Source organism: Polistes dominula, unplaced genomic scaffold (genome assembly GCF_049000335.1).
Source record: "Polistes dominula isolate Pdom_NZ unplaced genomic scaffold, Pdom_raw_medaka contig_22, whole genome shotgun sequence".
NCBI classification, from domain to species: Eukaryota; Metazoa; Arthropoda; class Insecta; order Hymenoptera; family Vespidae; genus Polistes; species Polistes dominula.
The window spans coordinates 2,437,788-2,459,595 of NW_028300966.1; the positions used below are offsets into that span (position 1 = coordinate 2,437,788).

General features: G+C 27.9%; 7 protein-coding genes across 12 annotated transcripts in view; 3 read left to right on the forward strand and 4 right to left on the reverse strand.

Moving 5' to 3' along the window:
* Positions 1 to 3,392, reverse strand: part of LOC107071816 (uncharacterized) — a 199,238-nt gene extending 195,846 nt beyond the window's left edge. Inside the window, exon 1 of one of the 2 annotated variants that reach the window (XM_089173003.1) lies at positions 2,842 to 3,388. The gene's annotated coding sequence lies outside the window, so the exon portion shown is untranslated. Of the gene's footprint in view, positions 1 to 2,841 lie in introns of both variants that reach the window. The other variant, XM_089173004.1, reaches the window with a different exon arrangement.
* Positions 3,393 to 6,332: 2,940 nt separating this feature from the next.
* On the forward strand, positions 6,333 to 7,419 carry LOC107071808 (UPF0669 protein C6orf120 homolog). The gene is made up of 5 exons (XM_015331128.2): positions 6,333 to 6,581; positions 6,689 to 6,813; positions 6,884 to 7,000; positions 7,059 to 7,209; positions 7,279 to 7,419. The coding sequence occupies exons 1-5, from the start codon at positions 6,552 to 6,554 to the stop codon at positions 7,348 to 7,350; spliced, it is 495 nt and encodes a 164-aa protein (XP_015186614.1). The 5' UTR covers positions 6,333 to 6,551; the 3' UTR covers positions 7,351 to 7,419.
* Positions 7,349 to 11,651, forward strand: LOC107071820 (DNA repair endonuclease XPF mei-9). Of its 2 annotated transcripts, XM_015331142.2 has the most exons (16): positions 7,349 to 7,489; positions 7,567 to 7,746; positions 7,829 to 8,009; positions 8,094 to 8,246; positions 8,338 to 8,451; positions 8,545 to 8,693; positions 8,766 to 8,920; positions 9,009 to 9,243; positions 9,343 to 9,541; positions 9,624 to 9,791; positions 9,860 to 9,997; positions 10,084 to 10,305; positions 10,385 to 10,558; positions 10,642 to 10,782; positions 10,846 to 11,046; positions 11,130 to 11,651. In XM_015331142.2, exons 1-16 carry the CDS (start codon positions 7,422 to 7,424, stop codon positions 11,283 to 11,285), a joined length of 2,634 nt encoding a protein of 877 aa, XP_015186628.2. In that variant the 5' UTR covers positions 7,349 to 7,421; the 3' UTR covers positions 11,286 to 11,651. The 2 variants fall into 2 exon arrangements, with proteins under 2 accessions (XP_015186628.2, XP_015186629.2); XM_015331143.2 differs by lacking the exons at positions 7,349 to 7,489; positions 7,567 to 7,746 and having other exon boundaries at positions 7,872 to 8,009; positions 8,098 to 8,246.
* LOC107071822 (putative inactive peptidyl-prolyl cis-trans isomerase-like 6) lies at positions 11,494 to 13,895 on the reverse strand. The gene is made up of 10 exons (XM_089173110.1): positions 13,605 to 13,895; positions 13,334 to 13,522; positions 13,217 to 13,279; positions 12,984 to 13,131; positions 12,676 to 12,865; positions 12,428 to 12,578; positions 12,154 to 12,343; positions 11,865 to 12,055; positions 11,680 to 11,802; positions 11,494 to 11,631 (listed from the first exon to the last, which is right to left on the reverse strand). Exons 1-10 carry the CDS (start codon positions 13,893 to 13,895, stop codon positions 11,494 to 11,496), a joined length of 1,674 nt encoding a protein of 557 aa, XP_089029236.1.
* Positions 13,896 to 14,023: 128 nt separating this feature from the next.
* Positions 14,024 to 16,036, reverse strand: LOC107071812 (zinc finger protein 277). 3 transcript variants are annotated; one of them, XM_015331131.2, is made up of 7 exons: positions 15,805 to 16,036; positions 15,427 to 15,600; positions 15,145 to 15,347; positions 14,889 to 15,048; positions 14,579 to 14,791; positions 14,327 to 14,469; positions 14,024 to 14,221 (listed from the first exon to the last, which is right to left on the reverse strand). In XM_015331131.2, the coding sequence occupies exons 1-7, from the start codon at positions 15,847 to 15,849 to the stop codon at positions 14,089 to 14,091; spliced, it is 1,071 nt and encodes a 356-aa protein (XP_015186617.2). In that variant the 5' UTR covers positions 15,850 to 16,036; the 3' UTR covers positions 14,024 to 14,088. The 3 variants fall into 3 exon arrangements, with proteins under 3 accessions (XP_015186617.2, XP_015186618.2, XP_089029069.1); XM_015331132.2 differs by having other exon boundaries at positions 15,427 to 15,610; XM_089172943.1 differs by having other exon boundaries at positions 15,427 to 15,683.
* Positions 16,037 to 16,467: 431 nt separating this feature from the next.
* Alg3 (Alg3, alpha-1,3- mannosyltransferase) lies at positions 16,468 to 17,812 on the reverse strand. Its single transcript, XM_015331129.2, has one exon. It carries the CDS (start codon positions 17,781 to 17,783, stop codon positions 16,473 to 16,475), a length of 1,311 nt encoding a protein of 436 aa, XP_015186615.1. The 5' UTR covers positions 17,784 to 17,812; the 3' UTR covers positions 16,468 to 16,472.
* A 325-nt stretch (positions 17,813 to 18,137) lies between these two features.
* Positions 18,138 to 21,272, forward strand: LOC107071824 (uncharacterized). 2 transcript variants are annotated; one of them, XM_015331146.2, is made up of 11 exons: positions 18,138 to 18,618; positions 18,701 to 18,787; positions 18,883 to 18,969; positions 19,089 to 19,163; positions 19,245 to 19,380; positions 19,476 to 19,697; positions 19,791 to 19,931; positions 20,018 to 20,126; positions 20,202 to 20,366; positions 20,463 to 20,674; positions 20,751 to 21,272. In XM_015331146.2, the coding sequence occupies exons 1-11, from the start codon at positions 18,521 to 18,523 to the stop codon at positions 21,012 to 21,014; spliced, it is 1,596 nt and encodes a 531-aa protein (XP_015186632.2). In that variant the 5' UTR covers positions 18,138 to 18,520; the 3' UTR covers positions 21,015 to 21,272. The 2 variants fall into 2 exon arrangements, with proteins under 2 accessions (XP_015186632.2, XP_015186634.2); XM_015331148.2 differs by lacking the exon at positions 18,701 to 18,787.
* The last annotated feature ends 536 nt before the right edge of the window (positions 21,273 to 21,808 follow it).

Consider the following 21,808-nt stretch of genomic DNA (forward strand, 5'->3'; position numbering starts at 1 on the left):
AAAATACTAAAGTTTCAAGATCAATCGTATCCTAAGGTATCTTAAATAAAGTATAAAGATGATTCATGATCCCAGTTAGGATAGTTATAAGGCAATCCTATCGAGATGAAATGAAAATTTGTTAAGCCTTCGTTCACACTCTTACAAACGTCATAAGTTTTATGGTTGACTGATAAAATCAACAAACAATAACTTCCCTAGATAATATATATCGACAATATGCATAGACTTTAAATTCACGTTTATCGATCGTGTATCTTTGTAGTTGAACTATAGCACAACTAAGGGATACCTAAGTTAATCACTGACCCGGTCAGTAATCAATATAACCAATGAAAAAACAAAGAAGCATGATGTTATTTATGGAAAATGTTAACCTTTTAAAGAAAATCATATATAGACTAGAGAATTGCTTGGTTTAAATATCATCAAATAAATGAAACGATTTAATAAACAATCTGTAAAAATTAAATGCAATTTCGAAAGTGCATATTTCTTCACCTAACATAAGTCATCAACCTCGAAAGTATTTTTTCGAGTATGTATAACTCACATACATACATACATACATATATATATATATATATATATATATTGACACATTCGTATAACCAAAAAGCATAATATCATCGAGTACTATCGCACTTTCCCTTTACTCGCTGTCAACAATGTCCATCGACATTAAAATAAGAGTCTCGTTGGATTAGTTTAGGATTAACTAACGATTTAACTCACGAGACAGTCGGAGCAACCTGACAAACTAGATTAACGAGGCACGAAAATGTATGCTGCGTAGTCGGCAACCTCGAGAGATCGATTGTCGTATTGCGACAGTAAGTGTTGGAGTGCTGGCACAGCTTAGGAGGGTTGGTTCTCACTGTCTCTCTCTTTCTTAAGTACACGTATATATGCCAACAATAATAAATACATACACAACTGGACTTACGACCCTGAAGATCAAAATTCGCGCCATCTCATGTCGAAAGATATTTTCAATCGCGTTAATTTCATCTGAACGTACGTTTTTTTTCTCATCTCTGATGCATTCAACATCGCGTGACGCTATTAAATGTCGGAATTAAAAGAATTATACTTTTTCATACACTTATAATTGTATATCAAGTAAGTAAATGCATTGTTGTCGCCATTAAATCATAACAGAGATCAACATTTATTTCTCAATGAAAACCCCCAAGAGAATAACATGAATGAGAAGGGGATAGTAGAGGTTGGTTGTTGCCACCTTGGCGCGAGCGGAAATGCGAATACCAAAAACTTGCCAATGCGTGTTCGCACGTGAATAACCATGCTGTTTCTCGTTTTATTTTTGTTGTTTGATTTCCTTTATTTTTCTTTATCTTCTCTATATAACCGACAAGAGAAAGAGAAAGAGACTTGGTTTCTTTCTAGCAACCCATAATTTCTTCCGCGCCTTCTTCCTTTTACTACCTTCTCGTCGATGAAAGAAAAAGTAAAGGAAGAAAACGACCTTACCGATGTTACTTCTTCTTCTTCTTTTTCTTCTTCTTCTTCTTTTCCTCTCTTTTATTTCATGCAAAACACATTCTCGAAAAGAGAAAACTGTACCTACACAGTGTTAAAGTTGTTTTAGTAAAGTCTATGGCTACCGACCGACCTGTAGCTGCTGCCTACTAGCAGCTTATCATTATATATACTGTAATTACAGTGAATCCGGAGCTCTTAAAGGATCTTAAAACATCACGGTCGTTAGCCACGATCAGCTACCGATTACAAGTTTCCTATGTCGAATATACTCGGGTTAACAACGATATCTGGATAATTACAGTGACGCGAGATACTGACGACAGAGTGAAAATCCTTTGATAGGAAAGATAGATTGATCCCTTATATTTACATATATTTATATATATGTATGTATATTTCGATTTCATGAATATATTAAAATCATTCGAAAAATGAGAGAGACAGAGAGAGAGAGAAAAAAAAATAAGAAAGTAACGGTTAAACGCATCTTATCGCAACTGTCGCACTTTTCGCTCATTAGCGAGAAAGTCAGGATGACAACGAACACGTTTAAATTGATACCGCCATGTTCTCTCGTGTGAGTGCTCACGGGTAAATCTCTTCAATTGATGGTCATTCCTTTTAATCGCTTCTTTGAAAAACTTTAACCCGTTTTTTTTTTTTCGTTATAAATGTTATAATAAATCTTCAAGCTTACGATATCCGTTTCGTGGAAAAAAAAACACTCACACGATTTGAGATACATTTTAATGATCGAATATTATTTTTTCATATGTAGCAAAAAAAAAATAAAATACATTCGTTTCCTGTAGATAGGTTGAAAAATGTTCAGTACTTTCTTGGTAACATTATTTTCCTAAGAAGAAGAAAAAGAAGAAGAAGAAGAAGAAGAAGAAGAAAGTCTTTCTTCGTACGTGTCGAGAGGAGAACACTTCTCAAGATCCCCCTTTGGTTCTCTCAAAGATAGGGTATATCACTCATTGCGATATGTACGAAAACAAGAGAGTGAGAAAGAGAGAGAGAGAGACCCAGAGAAGGTAAAATTATCTAGCAACGCGTTGCATCTCTTTCTTCGTTGCGTCACTCGAGAGCCCGCGCTCGAGAAACCCACTGGCAGTCAGCAGCATGCACGTGTGAAAAACATCCCTTTCTCGCTTCAACGATTATTCATTTCTTTTTTTTTACCCCTTTCACATTTAAATAAAATCTATGATATATGTTTCAAATGATTCAAATCAATTATTTAAAAGGACGGAGAAGATTGTTCGACGACGACCTAAAAAGACGGGGTTTTAAGAGTAAATAGATCTTAATTTTTTTTTTGTTCCTACTCACCATGCAGGAGAAGTTCTCAAAGGCTTAACGCCCGTGTACGTGTACGATGAAGAGGATGAATGACGAAACGTCGAAGAAAAATCCACAAGGTCCAGCGCGAGAGGATTCTTCCTTCTCTCGGATGAGAATCTCGTAGGTTTAATCTTCAGTGTGTGAAGCAAGGAAACTTCACGGACGGAAGTAAGTAAATAGAAAGAAAGAAAGGAGGAGAGAGAAAGAAAGATATATATATATGCCAAAAAAAAAAATGTATGCACGGTGCTCGTGTATACAACGTCAATGAAAAAGGATCAGGAATATCACACGCGACGATTCTTACTATTTGATCGGATAAAAAATATGGGGGTTCACTCTATATTTGAAAAATCAAAACCAAAAAAAATAATAAGCAAACTATTGGAAGAAAATTAAGGGAAGATAATTATAAGAAAGATAGAAACCGCGAAACGTAAGGATAGAGAGAGATAAAACGCACGGGCGGTGCGGAAAAACGAAGAAACAACCGTACGGCACGCGGGTTCACCGGCCGACTGAAAGGATGCAGTCGCCATGCTCCGCTCACGGACCCCTGTGGCCCCTCGTGGTCCATGCTACCCCCCACCACCGCCGTGCGCACCACCGACAAGAGAGACAAAGCGGGTGCGCGCGCACCTACACATTTTTTTAAGCTCCCCTCTTTTCCTCTCCCACCAACACACCACCGGCGAACCTTCACCGTGCTCTCCTCGCCCTTAGGCTCGATTCACACAGCTCTCTCGGCCTCCTCCTCCTCCTCCTCCACCACCACCACCTCCTCCACTCTACCTTGTCGCTAAGCGAACGCGACAGAGAGAACCGCGTTCTCCTATATCTTTTTCTCTCTCATTCACTTTTTCTCTTTCTTTCTTTCTTTGTTTGTTTCTTTCTTTCTTTCTTTCTTTCTTTCGTTCGTTCCTCCACCAAGAGCAGAGGACTCGTCATAGACCCTGTTTACATCCTGAGGAAGAAGGGAAAGAGGGACTGTTACCGGTCTGGCTGCTTACACACGTCGATGCGAGAAAAAGGACGGCCTATCCTATTGCGCCCATGGAATCGAACCAGGCGCATCGCGATTCGAAGGATGCGGATAATACCGATGACGCCCGAAGAAGATCGGAGAAGAGTTCTCTTCTTTCGTAGACTCTCTACCGAGAAAGGATTTTCTCTCTCTCTCTCTCTCTTTCTTTTTCTCCTTTTAGCGAAGGAACCTTCGTTTTCGGCAAACAAGCAGCGATAATTCAATCTCGAATCCTGTCTGATGTGAAATAAAAAGAAATTTTTATAAACTCCACTGTTGACCACTCGGAACTCTAGCTTGAGCGATAAAACATTAAACGAGGATGGAGAATCTTCTTACCCATCGTGTTTTCGCATTTCCTCGTTATCGACCGGTCCCGAGGACGTGGACGAGGATGAGGACGAGGACGACGCGTCGAAACCGATCGATACCTGGCCTGTGTTTTCCACTCCGCACGGAAAAGCATGAAAAATAGTTTTCAATTGCTCGAAGAAATGGTATACCTAGCTGAAGGTTATACTCCTGTTACAAATAAAAGAAAAGGCTAACATAAAAGATGCAGTTTGTATCGTTGTTATTCTATCCTCTTGGCAAAAAGCAGTGTAATCATTTAATTGTTCATTGTTAGCTCCCCACGTTACATACATTCAAGGGAGCCCTTTTCGTTGCAAAGAAGTAATTACCCCGTTTACTGATAGCGATGCACCGGATATCATAGATGATCGTGAGGATAGGTGAACGCGTTTTAAAGGGTCTGCGAACAAGAGCTCTCTCTCTCTCTCTCTCTCTCTCTCTCTCTTTCTCTCTCTTTCTCTCTCTTTTCAACTATGGAAGCATTGTCGTAGAACGTTCAATAATCAGATAATATTCCAAGGAGCCTGCATTGTTTGTTTTAATTAAAAATGATTGGCACCCTACGATAAGCTGATTTAACAATATAAAAATAAAATGAGATATTGTGTACACGTATGCATCGCTAGTCTCTATAGCAACACGACACATGTTAAACAGTGTGCACCATGGCTGTAAAGTTTAACTGCGTCAATGGTACGATCATGTTACATCCGCTAGAACCGGCTGTTCTAATCTCATTTTAAATAATAAATACTTGTACAAGGTAGACTAAATATGACTAAATATGTTTAACTAATTGTTAATATGTTCCCTTTCTTTTTTCATTTATTCCTTGAGATAATGGAACAAATAAAATTATTCCTGTATATCTTCGTGTTTACAGTCTGTATTAAATAAATTAATGTAATCATTAATAATGAAGATTTTCGAATGTTTGCATACAATTGTATATAAATTTAGAAATATTTTCGACATTCTTTAAAATTTACTGACCTCTTCTCTTATCTTAAAATATCTTCAATGACACAAAACCGCCATCTACCTTCGGATGAAACAACTCGATAATTCGGAAGTTATGAAAACGATGATGATTTCTACAAATGACATGAAAAAAAGTTAATTGTAATTATTTAAAAAATATAATATATATAAAAATAATATTTATGATTCTAATGACAATGCAATAATCATACAACAGTATTTGCATTATTTAGAATAATTAATTATAAAGAATAATTAAATTATTTATTATGGAAACTCACATTATAATAATGAGATTGACAATTCGTGTAATATGAATGATAAACTTTACCTGCCATGATATTTTTCAATCATCTTTCTTCAATAAACTTTCAATTATTACACAGCTTATTTACATATTATAAAATGCACTTTTAATATCCATTATAAAGTGTCATGGCAGTTTGATGTACCTGAATGCAAGTAAAATATTTCAAAGTAATTATACACAGAGTATTCTTCAAAGTAATAATAAAATTCTAATTATTAATAAAATATTACCGTTATTATTTATCAGTGTATTAAAAAAAGAATAACTTTTTTACTTATTTTTCTTTATAAATCTCAAATTTATAGTTAACTTTTAACGAACAAGAACGAGAAACAATCACTCCACAAACGAATAAAATCAGCGCCAAAAGTATTTACTTTGCTACGTGTACTACGTGACTCAAATTGACAAAAATATTAAGAATTTACCTTAGATGTATCCCGTAAATAAATTTCATTTGAAAATTCTTTTTATACGAATTTTTAATCCAAAATATAAATCAACATATATAATTTAAAGAATTAAATATTTCATAATTATTAAAAATTCTTAATCCATTTTAAATAAGATCTACATTGTGTATCTTTGTATGTATGGATAAAATATAATAATTATCAAAATTTGTTTAAAAATAATACAGATGATTAGAAAAACAAATATTATTGTATTTACATATTCCAAATATTATATCATAATCTAATGAATAATTAAAACTTACTAAAATGTTGAATTTTTTCCGACGACGAATTTCATCGTCATCTGGTGTTTACAACTTGCAACTATTCGCTTCTCTAGATTTTTATGATTCATGCTCAATATGAAGTAATATTGTGTATTCAACAATCTCTATATAAATAAATTTTTAATATTAAATTCTACAGCTTTACGCAATTGTTCGATGTCATAACCGAATCTATAAATAGTGTAAAATGATATTATGCATATGTTATAAAAAATACTAGCTTTTATAAACTGTATATAAATATTACAATTGTATTTTATTTTAACAATGGTGAACAGCATTGTACTATGAAGATTATATTCTTCAATTTACTTTTGGTAAATTATATATATTTATGAATTTAACAAATGACAACGATTAAGTTTAAATTAAATAATTTTTTTGTACAAATATATTATAAAACATTTAAACATTTATATTTCAGCTACCTTGCATTTTGTCATTGAATGATGATTTATTACATTATGTCAGTGATGATGTATTAGGAGGATCTTATAAATATTATAGTTTAATGTACGAGGGTACTATTAAAATTCAACTAATATCACAGTAAGTAAATGAAATTAAACAAATTTGTAAATAATTGAAAAATAACTAAATGTCATTTGAACTACTATAGAACTGGAGATGCAGATTTGTATGCATCGCATACAACAACAAAACCAACTTATGAACCAGACCATTATAATTTACAATCTACAACGTGTGGAGAAGATATTATAGTTATACCAGATAGGTACATTAAATGTTATTTTTAAAAAAAGCTAAAGATTGATGTAACAATTAATTTTCAGTTTCAAAAGGCCTGTTAGCATAGGAGTGTATGGACATCCATCGCATGAATTAAGTAAATATACTTTATTGGTATATGAGGTTATAAAAACGGATGAAGATACAACTTATGATCAGAAAACAGAAAATATTTACAAGGATAGTGATAGCAAAGTATGATTTGAAAAATATATTGCCTAAATTTATTATAACTATTTCTATAATAATTGAATTATTTTACAGAAGAAAAATCTACCATTTTTAATTACTTTATTGAGATCTATTGGGGACGTATTATTTGAAATACTTCTTTAATGAGACATATCATTTTTATAATAGATTATTCTAGTATTATCAATTTTATAGTTAAATAAATACATTTCATTATGTTGGAATATGAAAATGAGATGTTATTAGAAGTATTGCAGGAGGATGGTTTAGTAATTACAGCAAAGTAAGTGTTTTATAGATTGAAAAATATCATACTTTTTTCTTTATATGTATTTATGAAAACGTTTTATTTTCATTTAGGGGTCTGGGGATAGAGACTGTATTTGTAAATCTATTAAAAGTTTACTTAGATCCTGGAAATCTTGTTATTGTTTTGGGAACATTGGAAACCGATGAAAAATATTTCATAGATGAATTAAAAAGTTTGGGTACTAAAACTTTACCTCGTATTGTAACAGGTCAATGTACATCCAGTGAAAGGTATGCTATTATTAATCTAATTAATATTTATTTACTATTCAAAGTATGAAAACATACTTCTAATGAATATTTTCATTTATAGAGAACAGTTGTATCTGGATGGTGGAATATTATTTATACCAGGCAGAATTTTGGTCGTTGATTTATTAAAAAATAGAGTACCATTGCATTTAGTTACTGGAATTCTTGTTTATAGAGCTCATAACATTTTACGTTCGTATCAAGAAGCTTTTGCAGTGAGATTGTATAGACAAATAAATAAGGTGATATGAACAATTAATTAATATTTATTATTTGTAATTTTATAATATTAGTTCTATGATTAATATTCTTGTATTTTATTATAGACAGGTTTTATCAAAGCATTTTCTAATTCGGCATTATCTTTTACTTTTGGCTTTTCTAATGTGGAACGTGTAATGAAAACTCTTTTCATTAAAAGATTATATCTATGGCCTCGCTTTCACACAATTGTCAATAACAGTTTGTCGAAACGTAAGGTAACTATATTAATTTTGTTTATAATAACTTTATCTATTATAAAATAAATTTGAAAATATATATATATATATTAATTTTTATTTATTATAGCCTGAAGTTTTAGAATTTCACGTGAAAATTACATATAAAATGTTACACATACAAACTGCTTTATTAGATGCAATGAACTATGTGGTGAAAGAATTAAAACGTATTAATAAATATGTATGTATTAAATTTAAATTGTATACTCTATTCTCTTTAAAAACATCTCTTAAATTTAAAAATACATATATAATATACTTGTATTATTTACAGTTAGATTTGGAAGAATTAACAGTTGAAAATGCAATAGCTAAAAAATTTCACAAACAACTCCAATCACAATTAGACCCTGTTTGGCATCAACTTAGTTCTACAAGTAAACAATTGCTATCTGACTTGAAAACATTACGAGGACTCCTCATGTAAGTATATCTATAAAACAGACTACTGAAACACTGTTCTTATTTTGTATCAAATAAATCTATCACCTATAGGTCCTTAACATACAAAGATTGTGTATCATTTTATTCTACATTAAAACGTTTACGAACTATGGAATATGCTATGAAAAGTTCTGGATGGTTAATGCTGGATGCAGTAGAAAATCTGTTTAAATTTGCAAAAGATAGGGTTTATACAGAAAAAAATGGTAACTATAATTTATTATTAAAATGCATTATTATATCACATTTAATATTAATACAGTATTTATATGTAACAATAAAATTTATCATCAGAATTAAAGCCAGAACCAAGTCCAAAATGGATAGCATTAACTGAAGTATTGCTTGAAATTCAACGAAATAAAAATAAAGAGGATCCCGATGATGATAGTCCAGAAAAAATTCTTATTTTGGTTCAAGATAGTCAAACATGTTATCAATTGAAAAATTATTTAACTATTGGAGCCAATGAATATTTACTTAATGAAGCACATAGAAAATTACGAAATGATAATCTTTCCAAATCAAAGTATGCTATTAGAAATTATTTTTATATTAATAATATTGATTCTAATTAATTATATATAATCTTTATTTATGATTATTGTATAATATTGTATTTTTTAAGTAATACTCCCGACAATGACGACAAATCAATCACAACTGAATCTGAAAATGATGAAGAGATACTGGATACACAAGATAGTTATATCTTAACATTAACGCAAAAAACTGCTACAGAAAGTCAATCTATTGCTCAAAAAAATGAAGATGAAGATGAAGATGAAAATGAGCATCATCAAACTTTATTTGAAGATTGTTCTCAAGTATGTTAAATAATATATATGTTAATAAATGAAAGAAAATATATAAATAATATTTGACCTCATACAATGTATGACTTTACAGATGAATGAATTAGATCTAACAGCAATTGCAACAACTGCACCTATACTCATTGTACAATCTTTAAAGAAAGACGGTGATCCAATGGCAGTACAACGTACATTAAAAGAAGCTAAACCTAGTAACATAATAATGTATGTAGCTGATATTGCAGTCATACGTCAACTGGAAGTACGTATATAATTTATAATTATTATTATTCCGTGATTTCTATTGTAATTTGTTTTTTTTTTTTATAGATATATCAAAATAGTAATCCTTCGATAAATGTGAAAGTATATTTTTTAATTTATGAAGGATCTGTCGAAGAACAGGAATATTTAACATCTTTACGACGAGAGAAAGAATCTTTCCATATTTTAATCAATAATAAGAAAGTAAGAATTTCATTAATTAAATTATTTCGATTTTAAGATATTTTATAAATTTATTCATGTATATATATATATATTTATTTTTATAGACAATGGTTATACCTGAAGATCAAGATGGTAAATCAGAAGATTGCTTAAAATTTGCTACACAGTTGGATAACGAAACAGAACTGAATTCGCGCAAGGGAGATCAAGAACAAGAGCAGAAACATGTTGTTAATAAAATCATAGTTGATATGAGAGAATTTCAAAGTGAATTGCCATCCATTTTACATTCACGTGGTATACAAATTGAGCCTGTAACTTTAACTGTAAGTTAATAATATATCTAATGTCAGCTTTAAAATCATATGTATATATATTTATAATTAAATATTATTTATGAATTAGATTGGAGATTATATTTTATCTCCAGAAATTTGTATCGAAAGAAAAAGTGTATCTGATTTAATTGGATCCCTTAATTCTGGAAGATTATACAATCAAGCTGTTGCTATGTCTAGGTATTATTCTAAACCAATGCTTCTTATCGAATTTGATCAGAATAAACCATTCTGTTTTCAGGTAATTAGTATATTAAAATCAATTGTATTTTTTCGATATTTTATATGAAAAAATGATACTAAAGATTTTTCTTTACTTTTAAGGGTTGTTATTATATGGGTAAAGATGTTAACAGTTTTGCAGTTACATCCAAATTGCAATTGTTAACTTTACATTTTCCTAAATTAAAACTCGTGTGGTCACAAAGTCCTCATGCATCTGCACAGTTGTTTGAAGAATTGAAGGTAATATATTAAATGATTTTAAATAAAATTAATGTTTAGTAATACGATTCTTTTTATATATAGAGTGGTAGAGATCAGCCAAGTGCTGAGAAAGCAGCTACTATTGGAGTTGATGAAAATACAGAAGATAGTCAACTGATGGTTCAAAAATATAATCCTCACATACAAGATTTTATTTCTAAATTACCTGGCGTACATTCGAAGAATTTATGCGCTATTTTAAACAAAGGAAAATCACTCGATCATCTTATTAAACTCACAGAGGTAAAGTAAACTAATTTATATTACCTGAATTCTAATACTTTCATTAATATTTCACAGAAGATTATTTATTATTTAATTTACAGGATGAATTAGCTGAAATAGTTGGAAACAAAAGTGATGCAGAAATGTTATACAACTCAATTCATAAAAAATGTGATACGAATGAAGAAACAAATGTAAAAGGTACAGGCGTTAAAAAAGTTCCAAAAGGACGTGGTAAAAAACTTTTTCTAAAATAAAACAATAATAAGATAAATTCTATTTTTCTTAATGAATCATTATTTTATATAATTTGGAATGTTAATTAATGATGTGTATTCTGTAAATTTTTTAAATTATATAAAAAAAAATATGGTTGTTCTAAATGAAAAATAAGCATGCGATTTGAACGAAATATTAAATAAATGGAATGTTTTTTTTAAATAAATGTTGAATTTGTTGTTAAATCTATTCACAATCTACCTCGTTTGTAGATTGTAAAGAATGAAGTATAGATTTCTTTAATATTTCTTCAATAAGAGACAAGGATGAATCTGTGATTGTCTTATTATCTTGTTTCTCTGTTTTAAGCAGCCTAAGAACAAAAATAAATAATTAATAATTTATTCATATTTTTTCTTATTTAATAAATCATGCATACTTATTCATTTCTGCACAAGTACATTTGGCAATAGTTGCCCTTGCAATATCATAAGCAGATTCTAATATTTTTTGTACCATTCCATAAGTATTTTTTAATGTATATTGTTCAATACACTTAAAAAAACAATTGTCAAAGTTACGTTTTATATATTGTAATAAAACTTTTCTAGCTTTACCTCATTATGGATAAAATTGAAAGCATATAAAACAATGATTTCAGAAAGTTTTTCTATGAAAATCATTTTTTCTTCTTTACACATTGTTTCGGGTTGAAAATCTTCTAATAATTCACGTAATTTTAATTTGCAATTGACATTTAAATTTTTATCGAGTTCTTGATCTTTATCAAAATGATTAACACTTTTTTCTAACAAACAACAATATAGTCATTATTAAAAAAAAAATTTATTATGAGAAAGTTTGGAAGATTTTCAAAATGAAATGATATATTTTAAAATACAACACCTGATAAATAATCTGTTGAAAGACAGTATAAACTACTTAAATATCGTTCAGCAATAAGAAGAGATGCTGTATCACGAATATCTATTTCATCAATAATATTATCAAGCCATAAAGAAATATCTGAATAAGTATTGTATGGATATTGATGAATTATATTATTTTCTCCAACATTTATCCATGGTTGGCGTTCCTGAATAAATATATATATATATATATAATAATCATAAAATATTTAATAGGATATATAACCATAAGATATCATAGCTATGCTAACAAGAAATATATCTGTTTCCGGTTCCATTTTGGGTTTATGATCAAAAATATATTCACCACATTGAGATACAATAACTTCTTTTATAGGAGATTCATAATATGTTGGAATATCTTCTATTTTTTGTAATGTCTGAATACCATCTACTAATTGCCTTTTTTGTTTAATATTATAATTAAATATTACTTTTAAATTGATTTTTCACACAATGAAATAATTATTATTATTATAAAAAATATATTAACATTTACCCGAAAGCTACATAATGATAATTCATCCATGGATTAGGTTTTAAAGAAACAATTATTTGAGATTCATTAGAGTGTTTCCCATTATTTGCCATTGATAAGATTCCTCTTCGATCATGAGGTATGCAATATGATTCATCAGCAATTTTAGGTATTACAGTCGTCTTCAAATTAATATTGTCTAATTGAATATCTAAAGTATTCATGCATAAATAGTTTACATTGATAATAAAAAAGAAAATAATGCTGTGAATATATATATATATATATATATATATATATGCTTCATTTATTTTCATTGAAATACTTGCCACCAAGTTGAATCCATCCATTTTTTACTATACGATGAACAGAAGTGCTTACGTAATGTGAAACTTTAAAACCTTTTATATTCTTATACTTTCCAGTACAAAAGTTTAGAAAATGTTTACAAGTTTTTGGTAGCAAGTCGGAATATAACTGCATAAATATTCTTCTCATTTAAAATAATCAAATGAAATGAAAATATTAGTCGGATATATTTATTTTGTAATAGAATTTATACCATGAATAAAAGGGAACCCATTGTTAATCCATCCAAAGTGAATGTAAAGTACACGTAAATTCTCTGAAAAAATATTCACCATTTTTAATTATTATCATATATACTTATGGTATTTACCTTTGTACTTTCAATAAATTTTTTATGATATTCTTTAGCTTGTGTTTCATAATATTCAATATTTTTGGGCATATGAAAAACATACAGTTCATTGAGATAATCGAAAAAATCAATGTCACTGCCTATGAACGAATCATTTATAAAAACTGCAACGTGTCTTTTTAAGATCCACATTTTACCACCAATGTGCTATAAAAAAAAAAAAAGAAAAACATTCAGCTGTATATTTATATAGAATGGAAAAAATTAATTAATACAGATAATTCTTTACCACTTTCATTTTTTGAAGATATTCATACCAGTCTACTTGAAACATTTCTCTAATTTGTGGTATAGCATATTTATATGATAAATGTTGAGAAAGCTTCTGTGCGGATAATCTTGCTTTGTGAAAAGCAACTGCAGTGATAAGACCTTCTACTCTTATTTTAATAAGATCATTATTATCTGAGTAACCTAAATAACAATCTTTTTCTTTTAATTCCTTTTTATTGTTATTACAAATGTTATTTATTGTTGTTACATATGAATCGCAACTTTGTAATAATCTTTTAGTTGCCATTATATTTACTAAAGATAGAATAAATCCGTATACACATATGTATTTAATTTCTTTAATAAAAAAAGTATTAAATATATCAATAAAAAATATTCACTAACTACTTGATTAAAATAAAATTATGAAAACAATAACATTTCATTTGATGTATATTCAATTATTTCTTACAAAATAAATAATAGTTTAAAAATGTACATTACTCATTATTATCATTAGTTGTAACAGATAATTCTTTAAATGTATTCGTAATATCACCTTCATCTGAGCTATCACTATCTGTATCCAAACTGTATAAAAATGAATCATCTTCATTCATAGGGAAATAAAATCTACAAAAAAAAAAATAATTTATTATATTTTCGTGTTATGATGGAAGGAACTATCTTTTTCTTTTTTGTTTTTTTATGAATTTATATTAAAAATTAATTACTAACTCTGGTTGATCCCATATGTGTTGTTTAGGTATTTTGTAATGATTTAATTGAGTCATATGTTCCAATATGTTATCAGACTTTTCTTCGCATAAAATGCAACATCGTATACGAATTTGTTGTCTTATATAATTTACCAGCTTTACCTAAACATTTATTATTATTAATGGTATAAACTATAACATCTAATAAATGTGTAAATAATATATATATATATATATATATATATATATATATATATATATATATACATACTTTCTGATAAAATGTTAAATCTTCTGATTCCTTTTTAAAATCAAAATTGTGTTGTTCCTTCATATGTTGTAAAATGGTAAGAAAATCTTTATCAGAATGTTTACAAAATAAACAAAGTATACTAATGCCTTCATCATTCCAACCAGACCATAATAATTCTTCGTCTTCACTTTCGCTGCTTAATCCACTATCTTTAGTATATCTGTGATTTTTCTTTAAAGATAAAACAATATATATATATATATATATTTAATGATATAAAAAGATGCAATAATATTCAAGTTAATAATTAACACCATATTATAGTTACTTGATATTTTCTTGTTCTATTAGACTCTGTATAATTAACTATATAAAATTTATCAAATGATTTATTGTATGGATTTATTTGTTTATGCAACTTCTTACGCATGTGTTCCTTTAATGCTTTACGGTCTGTAAAAACCTTTTCACAGTATATGCAGATTAAACTAAAAATGAAACATTTGTTCAATACTTAAACCATAACATAATTTGATTGATTTTAATACCATTAGAGATATACACTAATTATTTATTCTAATTACCTTTCAATACTTTGTTCTATTCTATCTAAGAGTTCATCTATGAAAACTAAATGTTCTGGTTTACCAAGATACAAATTATGTTTCTCTGAAAGATGTTTTATATACATAAGACGTGATTCAGTAAAGTTCATTTTACAAAACATACAACCACGTGTAAAACTAGTATCATTTCTTTCTTCACATTGCTTTGCTAATACAGATTCCTTAAAAGTATATAATTTTTAATTTTATATATGTTAAAAAATGAAGTATCTATAAATTATATTATTACAAATATATTACCAAATTGTTTGTATTTATCTCATCATTTAATATTTTAGAATGAAATTCTGAGATAGGATCAGAAAGTAACGAGTTATTTTCTTTCTCACATGATTCACCATCGATACCAACAAATTCTGATTCGCACGTAGAAGGTTTTGACGATAATGAATTACTTGTTCCAGACATTATTCTCTGTGTATAGCTTTTTATATTATAAATATTATTTACAAGTATGTAACACTTATTGACTATATATTTATATACAATTATAATCACTGTTTTAAAAATACGAGTATATATATTTTTATTTGAGGTTAAGATGAAAAATAAAATCAAGTAATTATATTCTTACTATTATTAAACAAAAATATTCTTATATTCTTTAATCGTACATACCATTAACAATATATTTAATTTCACTAAATAATGAAACAAAACCATATGTTTAAGTATCCTCTTTTAGACATTCTTTGCAGATATTTATAAACACAATATTTATGACGTTTCCTCTCTCTCTCTATCTTTCTCTTTCTATACACACAATTTTTAAATTTATAAATTGAAAAATATTTAAAGTTAAAATGATTTAAACAGAAACCACATAACTAGATATGAATTGTTTTATAAAGAATGTCAATTTATAGGATCTTCAGTATTAAAAAAAAAAAAAAAACAAATAAAATTTTTTTTTAAATTTCGCGCCAAATATTTGAATTGGTATCAGCTGATATTGATTGCAGAGAGAAAGAAGAGAGAATGAGAGGTATATTTAAATATTTTATATTGTTCTATTATGATTCAAATACATACAATTTGTTTAGAAAACAATGTTAACAATTACAATGATACCAAAAGTGGTTTATATTATAATAAAAAATATAAATATATATATATATATTTCATTTGTAGTTATTTTATTGAAAAATGTTTGTAAAAAATATATTTTCAATATTTCAATTTTTCGTTATTTTTTTTAAATAACAAACATTTGATAAATATACAATTTGATTTGTTGAATAGAATAAAGACTAGATAACAAATTCAGTTTTACACGGATAATAATTTCATTTAGTCTTTGTATTGGTATGTTTCTTTTTGATCAAATTATATAATAAAATTATATGACAAGCTTGCAGAGCAAAACTACTCAAAATTGTACTTGGATAAGTATTCCAACAAAGTTCTATTATTCCTAATATTGAAAGTTTCGTTACAGTTTTGTAATTTGTACACCATGCAAGATATGGCAATGTATAATAGTACCATACATAAAATTGATAATGTAAAGATCTACTGCACGCCATGCCGATAAAATTAGCTAAAAATAATGGAAGAATAAACAATTGGCTCATCGTTGACATATCTATTTTTTTTCCCTCATCAAATTGAGGTTTTAAATCTATTTCCATTAATTTTAATTTTGCATAGGATTTCAAATAAATTATCCAATTTGGCGCGCAAATGGCTAACAATGATAAATGTAAAATCAATAACAAAATATGAAAGTATGGATTAACAAATATTTCTTCTGGTAAAAATCGCCAATTTACTGTCCATTTAAATTCAAAAATTCTTCCCAAGTTAAATGCTCCTTTGACATATGAAATTGGATTTTCAATTAAAAATGGTAAGCCTACAATTATTTGAATTATTGCACAAATGAATAAATGTATTACAGTTTTCATTTTTCCAAGGACGCATAAATATGTAGTAAGAAGTGCTGGTGCAAATAATAAAATATTCATTTTAACAGATACAGCAAGGCTGTAAATAATACTTCCTAAATACCAATAATCATCTAAAAATGCATTTAGACTTAAAAATAATAATATCATAGCTATTGGATCATTGAAAAGTCTTAAGACGAATATAGAATGTATTCGATATGATGTAAAACACATCAAAATTAATACATAAGGTGGAGTCTTTTTAGTTTTTGAATAAATACGGAAGACCAATATTAATAATATTATGTAGAGGAAAGCAAAGATATACTGAGCTGTTTTAATTTGTCTTCCATACTCAGTAATATAATATAAAACTGAGAAGATATATAAAAATCCAGCAGGATAAACCAATGGCCCTGTATCACCTTTCAGATTCGAATAATCCAATGTACCATTTAAAAAACCCTCCACTTGTTGCATATAAGTTTCCCAGTCGATTTCTGTATAAGGCACTTTTTCGATAATGTATACATTCAAAATTATTTCCAATATAATAAATAACATTGAGGTTTTTCCAAATTTTGTTGGATCCATTAATAATGGCCATAATTGAGGCAATTTAAAAATGTCCACCCAGACCTTTTTATTTTTTTTTGAAGCTCTATTTGTAACATTATGATTGACACGATTTTCTCGGCGTGGTGCCATATTCTTTTCTAACCTTTATGATTGTCTACTAACATTTGTTCGGAGGGAGTGCGACTTCAGAGACAAGTACGGATAAAATATGAACTATAAATGCAACATGAGAGCAGAATGTTCCTACTATGTGTCTATTTAAACATAGATTAATGTATAAAGATTATATATACAATTATTGAAAAACAAACAATTTAAAAGAACAGTCTTTTTTGCCTGATATGCACTAACAGAAATAAAACATATATTACTTAAATGATTATATGCAAATTACCGATAGGGTTAAGAGCTTCGCCTTTCCACCGCAAATTTTGAGTGGCAGCACTGTACGAAATTAAGTTTCCTATCTGAACTCGACATGTAACAGTCATCACGTCACTTGTTGTTTAATTTTTTACTATTTATTTATTTATTGATATAATCTTTGTAACAAATGAAAAGCGTGATTAGGAATAATTATTAAAAATGTAGTTTATTATTTATAATTAGATTTAGATTGTGTCATTATAGGTATATTGCTATGTAAATGAATGTTATAAATAATTGATATAACATTGCAGAATTAAAAAATAAGTGAGCAGGTGAATCTAGCCTTATTTGATTATTATTTTGATTCTATATATATCGTATGACATCAAAGTGAATGATTACTTTTCATTAAATTCTGATGTTTTAATATATTTATTATTATAATTTAATTCGAAAAATTTATTTAACTAATGTTTACTTAATTAAAAGTATTAATCATGTTGAAATCAATTATTTTTATTTGTATTGTTATACAATGTTTAATCAATTGTACATTAGTTTTGTGCAATGAGGATAATATTATTTATTCTGAAAGGTAATTATATCATGATAATTTATACAATTCATTTATATAAACGAAATATTTACAATATAACAATTTAATTATACTTTTTCAGAGATATAAACAATTATTCTGATTCCGAATTTAAAAAGAATGATGAATTCAATGAAAGCATGGATAAGGATAAACATGAAGATGATCTGTAAGTAAAGACTATAAATTTAATCTGATAATTTATACAATTCATTTATATAAACGAAATATTTACAATATAACAATTTAATTATACTTTTTCAGAGATATAAACAATTATTCAGATTCCGAATCTAAAAGGAATGATGAATTTAACGAAAGCATGGATAAAGATAAGCATGAAGATGATCTGTAAGCAAAAAACTATCAATTTAATCTTATCAGATTATAAATATAATAATTTATCTTAGATAAATTATCATTTATAGAATTTATTTATTAATATTGTGTGATCCTATTCTTGTCTTTAGGTACCAAGTAGAAGACTTCATTGATCCACATTCTTTCTTTTATGACAGAGCCAGTAAAAAAGTAATAGAGGATAGGTATATGTACAATTAATTTCTTATTTTTTTACCTAATTTTATCCTATTTTTTTTTATTAATTAATTTATTTAATGTTACAGAGTAATATTTCCAAAGAAGACGGATAAAATATCTGATCAAGAAGAAGAATGTAAAAAATCTATTGAAGACTGTGAAAGGTTCAAAATATATTATGTGAGATTAATTAGGATGTTATTGATGAATTTGAACTTAAAGGTATAATAGAAATTAATAAGAACAACATTAACAACAACAAAAATAATAATAATAATAATAATAATATAAAAATTGTATATTTTAATACTGTACAGATGGGAACAGATGATGATTTGGTAGAGGGACATTTATTTATAAAAGGAACAAAAATGCAAATAGAAAAACTTCAGAAAGTGGAAATAGGAGATTATTCTCTAAAAGAAATTGATCTCATCTTTAGTGAAATTTTATTGGAGCCTTCACTTGTTGATATTGTCTTAAATACGATCAACTTTAATTGGATTATTCAATCTGTGTTGAAATTTGTATATAGTTATGTTAGTCATGCATTACCACAATTATAGTTTTATAATTATATATCAATAATATGATACACAGTGTAATATTTGACTTTATTTTTTATGTTTTAGAACGAAATGATTATTATTGCTTCCTGTGTACTGGCTGTTATAATATTATGCACCAAAATATCATATCGTCGTGCGATTTTTTTTATTCTCGTTATTGGTTTTACTGTTAGCTATACTATGACTTATTTGAATTTATTAAGGGTAAAAATTAAAACAACAAACAAATTAATATCATCGATCTTTTTAAGACAATGAATATAAATATTTTATCATATTTTGTTTAAAAGGAAGCTGAGGCTGAATTTTTTGCAACTCAAGTTAAATACACTGATATGCCTGTAGCTTGTAAACCAAATGAAATGACTTTTTGGGAAAGATTCCGGCATTCAGTTCTCCGTAAGTATTTAAATGAATAGAAATTTTGTATTAAATATTAAAAAATAAGATATATATATTTTTTTTTGATTATAGCTTCTGGTAATGATGAATGCGAAAAATATTACAAAGCTAGAATGTCTAATCCAAATTATCAGGTAACACCTGTTATTGTCTTATCACGTTGTTTATTCTCGGTAATTGTACAACCAGGTTCACTTCTTGGAGAAGCTTTGTCTAACTTTATAAATAGTTCAACCGGTAAGAATTTTAACTGGTTTTATATGAAAATAATAATTAAACGTTATATGAAATTTTCAAAAAACGATATTAATCATACTAATGTTATTCTTTCAGCTGAATTGCCTTTTATTTTAAAATATCCGATGCAAGTATTTCTATTTTCATTTCTTCCTATATTGACGGTTATAGGAATTATTCTTCTTAGAGCAAAATCTATTGAATTTGGACCTTTGAGAGGATTAAGTTGTTCCTTTTCGGCACCTAGAACGAATGCATTACCTCAGGATGATACTCAAAAAAGACAAACAATTCAACTAATTCGCGAAGTATTAATTATTTTTTTTTTTTAAATATTTATAATAAAATTTGTATAACTTTTTATTTAATTTAGCACTGTTTTAGATTATTGCGGAACTACCTACAAATATTCCCAAAGCAATTACTTCTAATAACGATTTGCCTAATGTCTTGCAAGGGAAAGAAAATGATAGTCCTGTGGACAATTCTACCGAAAAATCTTCTCAATTAATGTCGGATAAATCTTCAAAAGAATTGAATTCTGCCGGCGGTGATACAGATCTATTTTCCAAAGAGAGTGAAAGGAAAACTTGCAAATGCGGGAAAAACTCAGAAATTAATAAAGAAATTGGAGGTGGTGATGCTTAATGTGTGATGTTTATTGTGATTGATGTTTATATGTGAAATGTTATTTTTTTTAAATTATTTAGATTGAAAAATGTATTGCTATATTAACTTAATTGCTGTTAATACGACTTACAAATGTATCAAAAACTAGTTTTAATGAAATATTCTTATTAATTTGTATTAAAATATTTAACACAATGATTTTATATTTTTATTATGATAACAATATTAAAATAATGTTATTTATATAAAGCAATTAAAAGCGTGCTTTCAATTGTGCGCAATGCGTGAAATTTTACTCCAACCATATTATTTCGATATTCAAAATGAAATTAATTTATTTACGCGGAGAAAGAATTTTAAATTACGGAAATACATTTTATTTACTCTTGAATTATTATTAAAAAAAAAAAAAAAATACGATTTTCACGAAGCGATACATTATTAAAATCGTAGAAATGGAATTTCGACGAGCTAATTCATCGTACACGATAAAACACGTGAGCCACGGAATTCGTTATAGGTGGTCTCATTTGTAGCATTGTATTTTGATTGCTGGGGTCTCTCGTTTTGCTGAGGATTTCGTTATTAACGCAAATTCAGCCTAATGATCAACGAGCAAACAAGCGTTTACCGAAGGTAACGTCTGCGTTTTCCGTAATTATATACGGTAGTTGGTAACGACGTGGGTGTGCTCTTGTTTAAATGAAGGGGTGGTAAGCAAGCGGATACCGCGACGTAACGTTGAGCAATTATTAACGTATTAGTGTCGTTAGAAAATTCTCTGATGTCACTTGTAACTTTTTTATTCATGT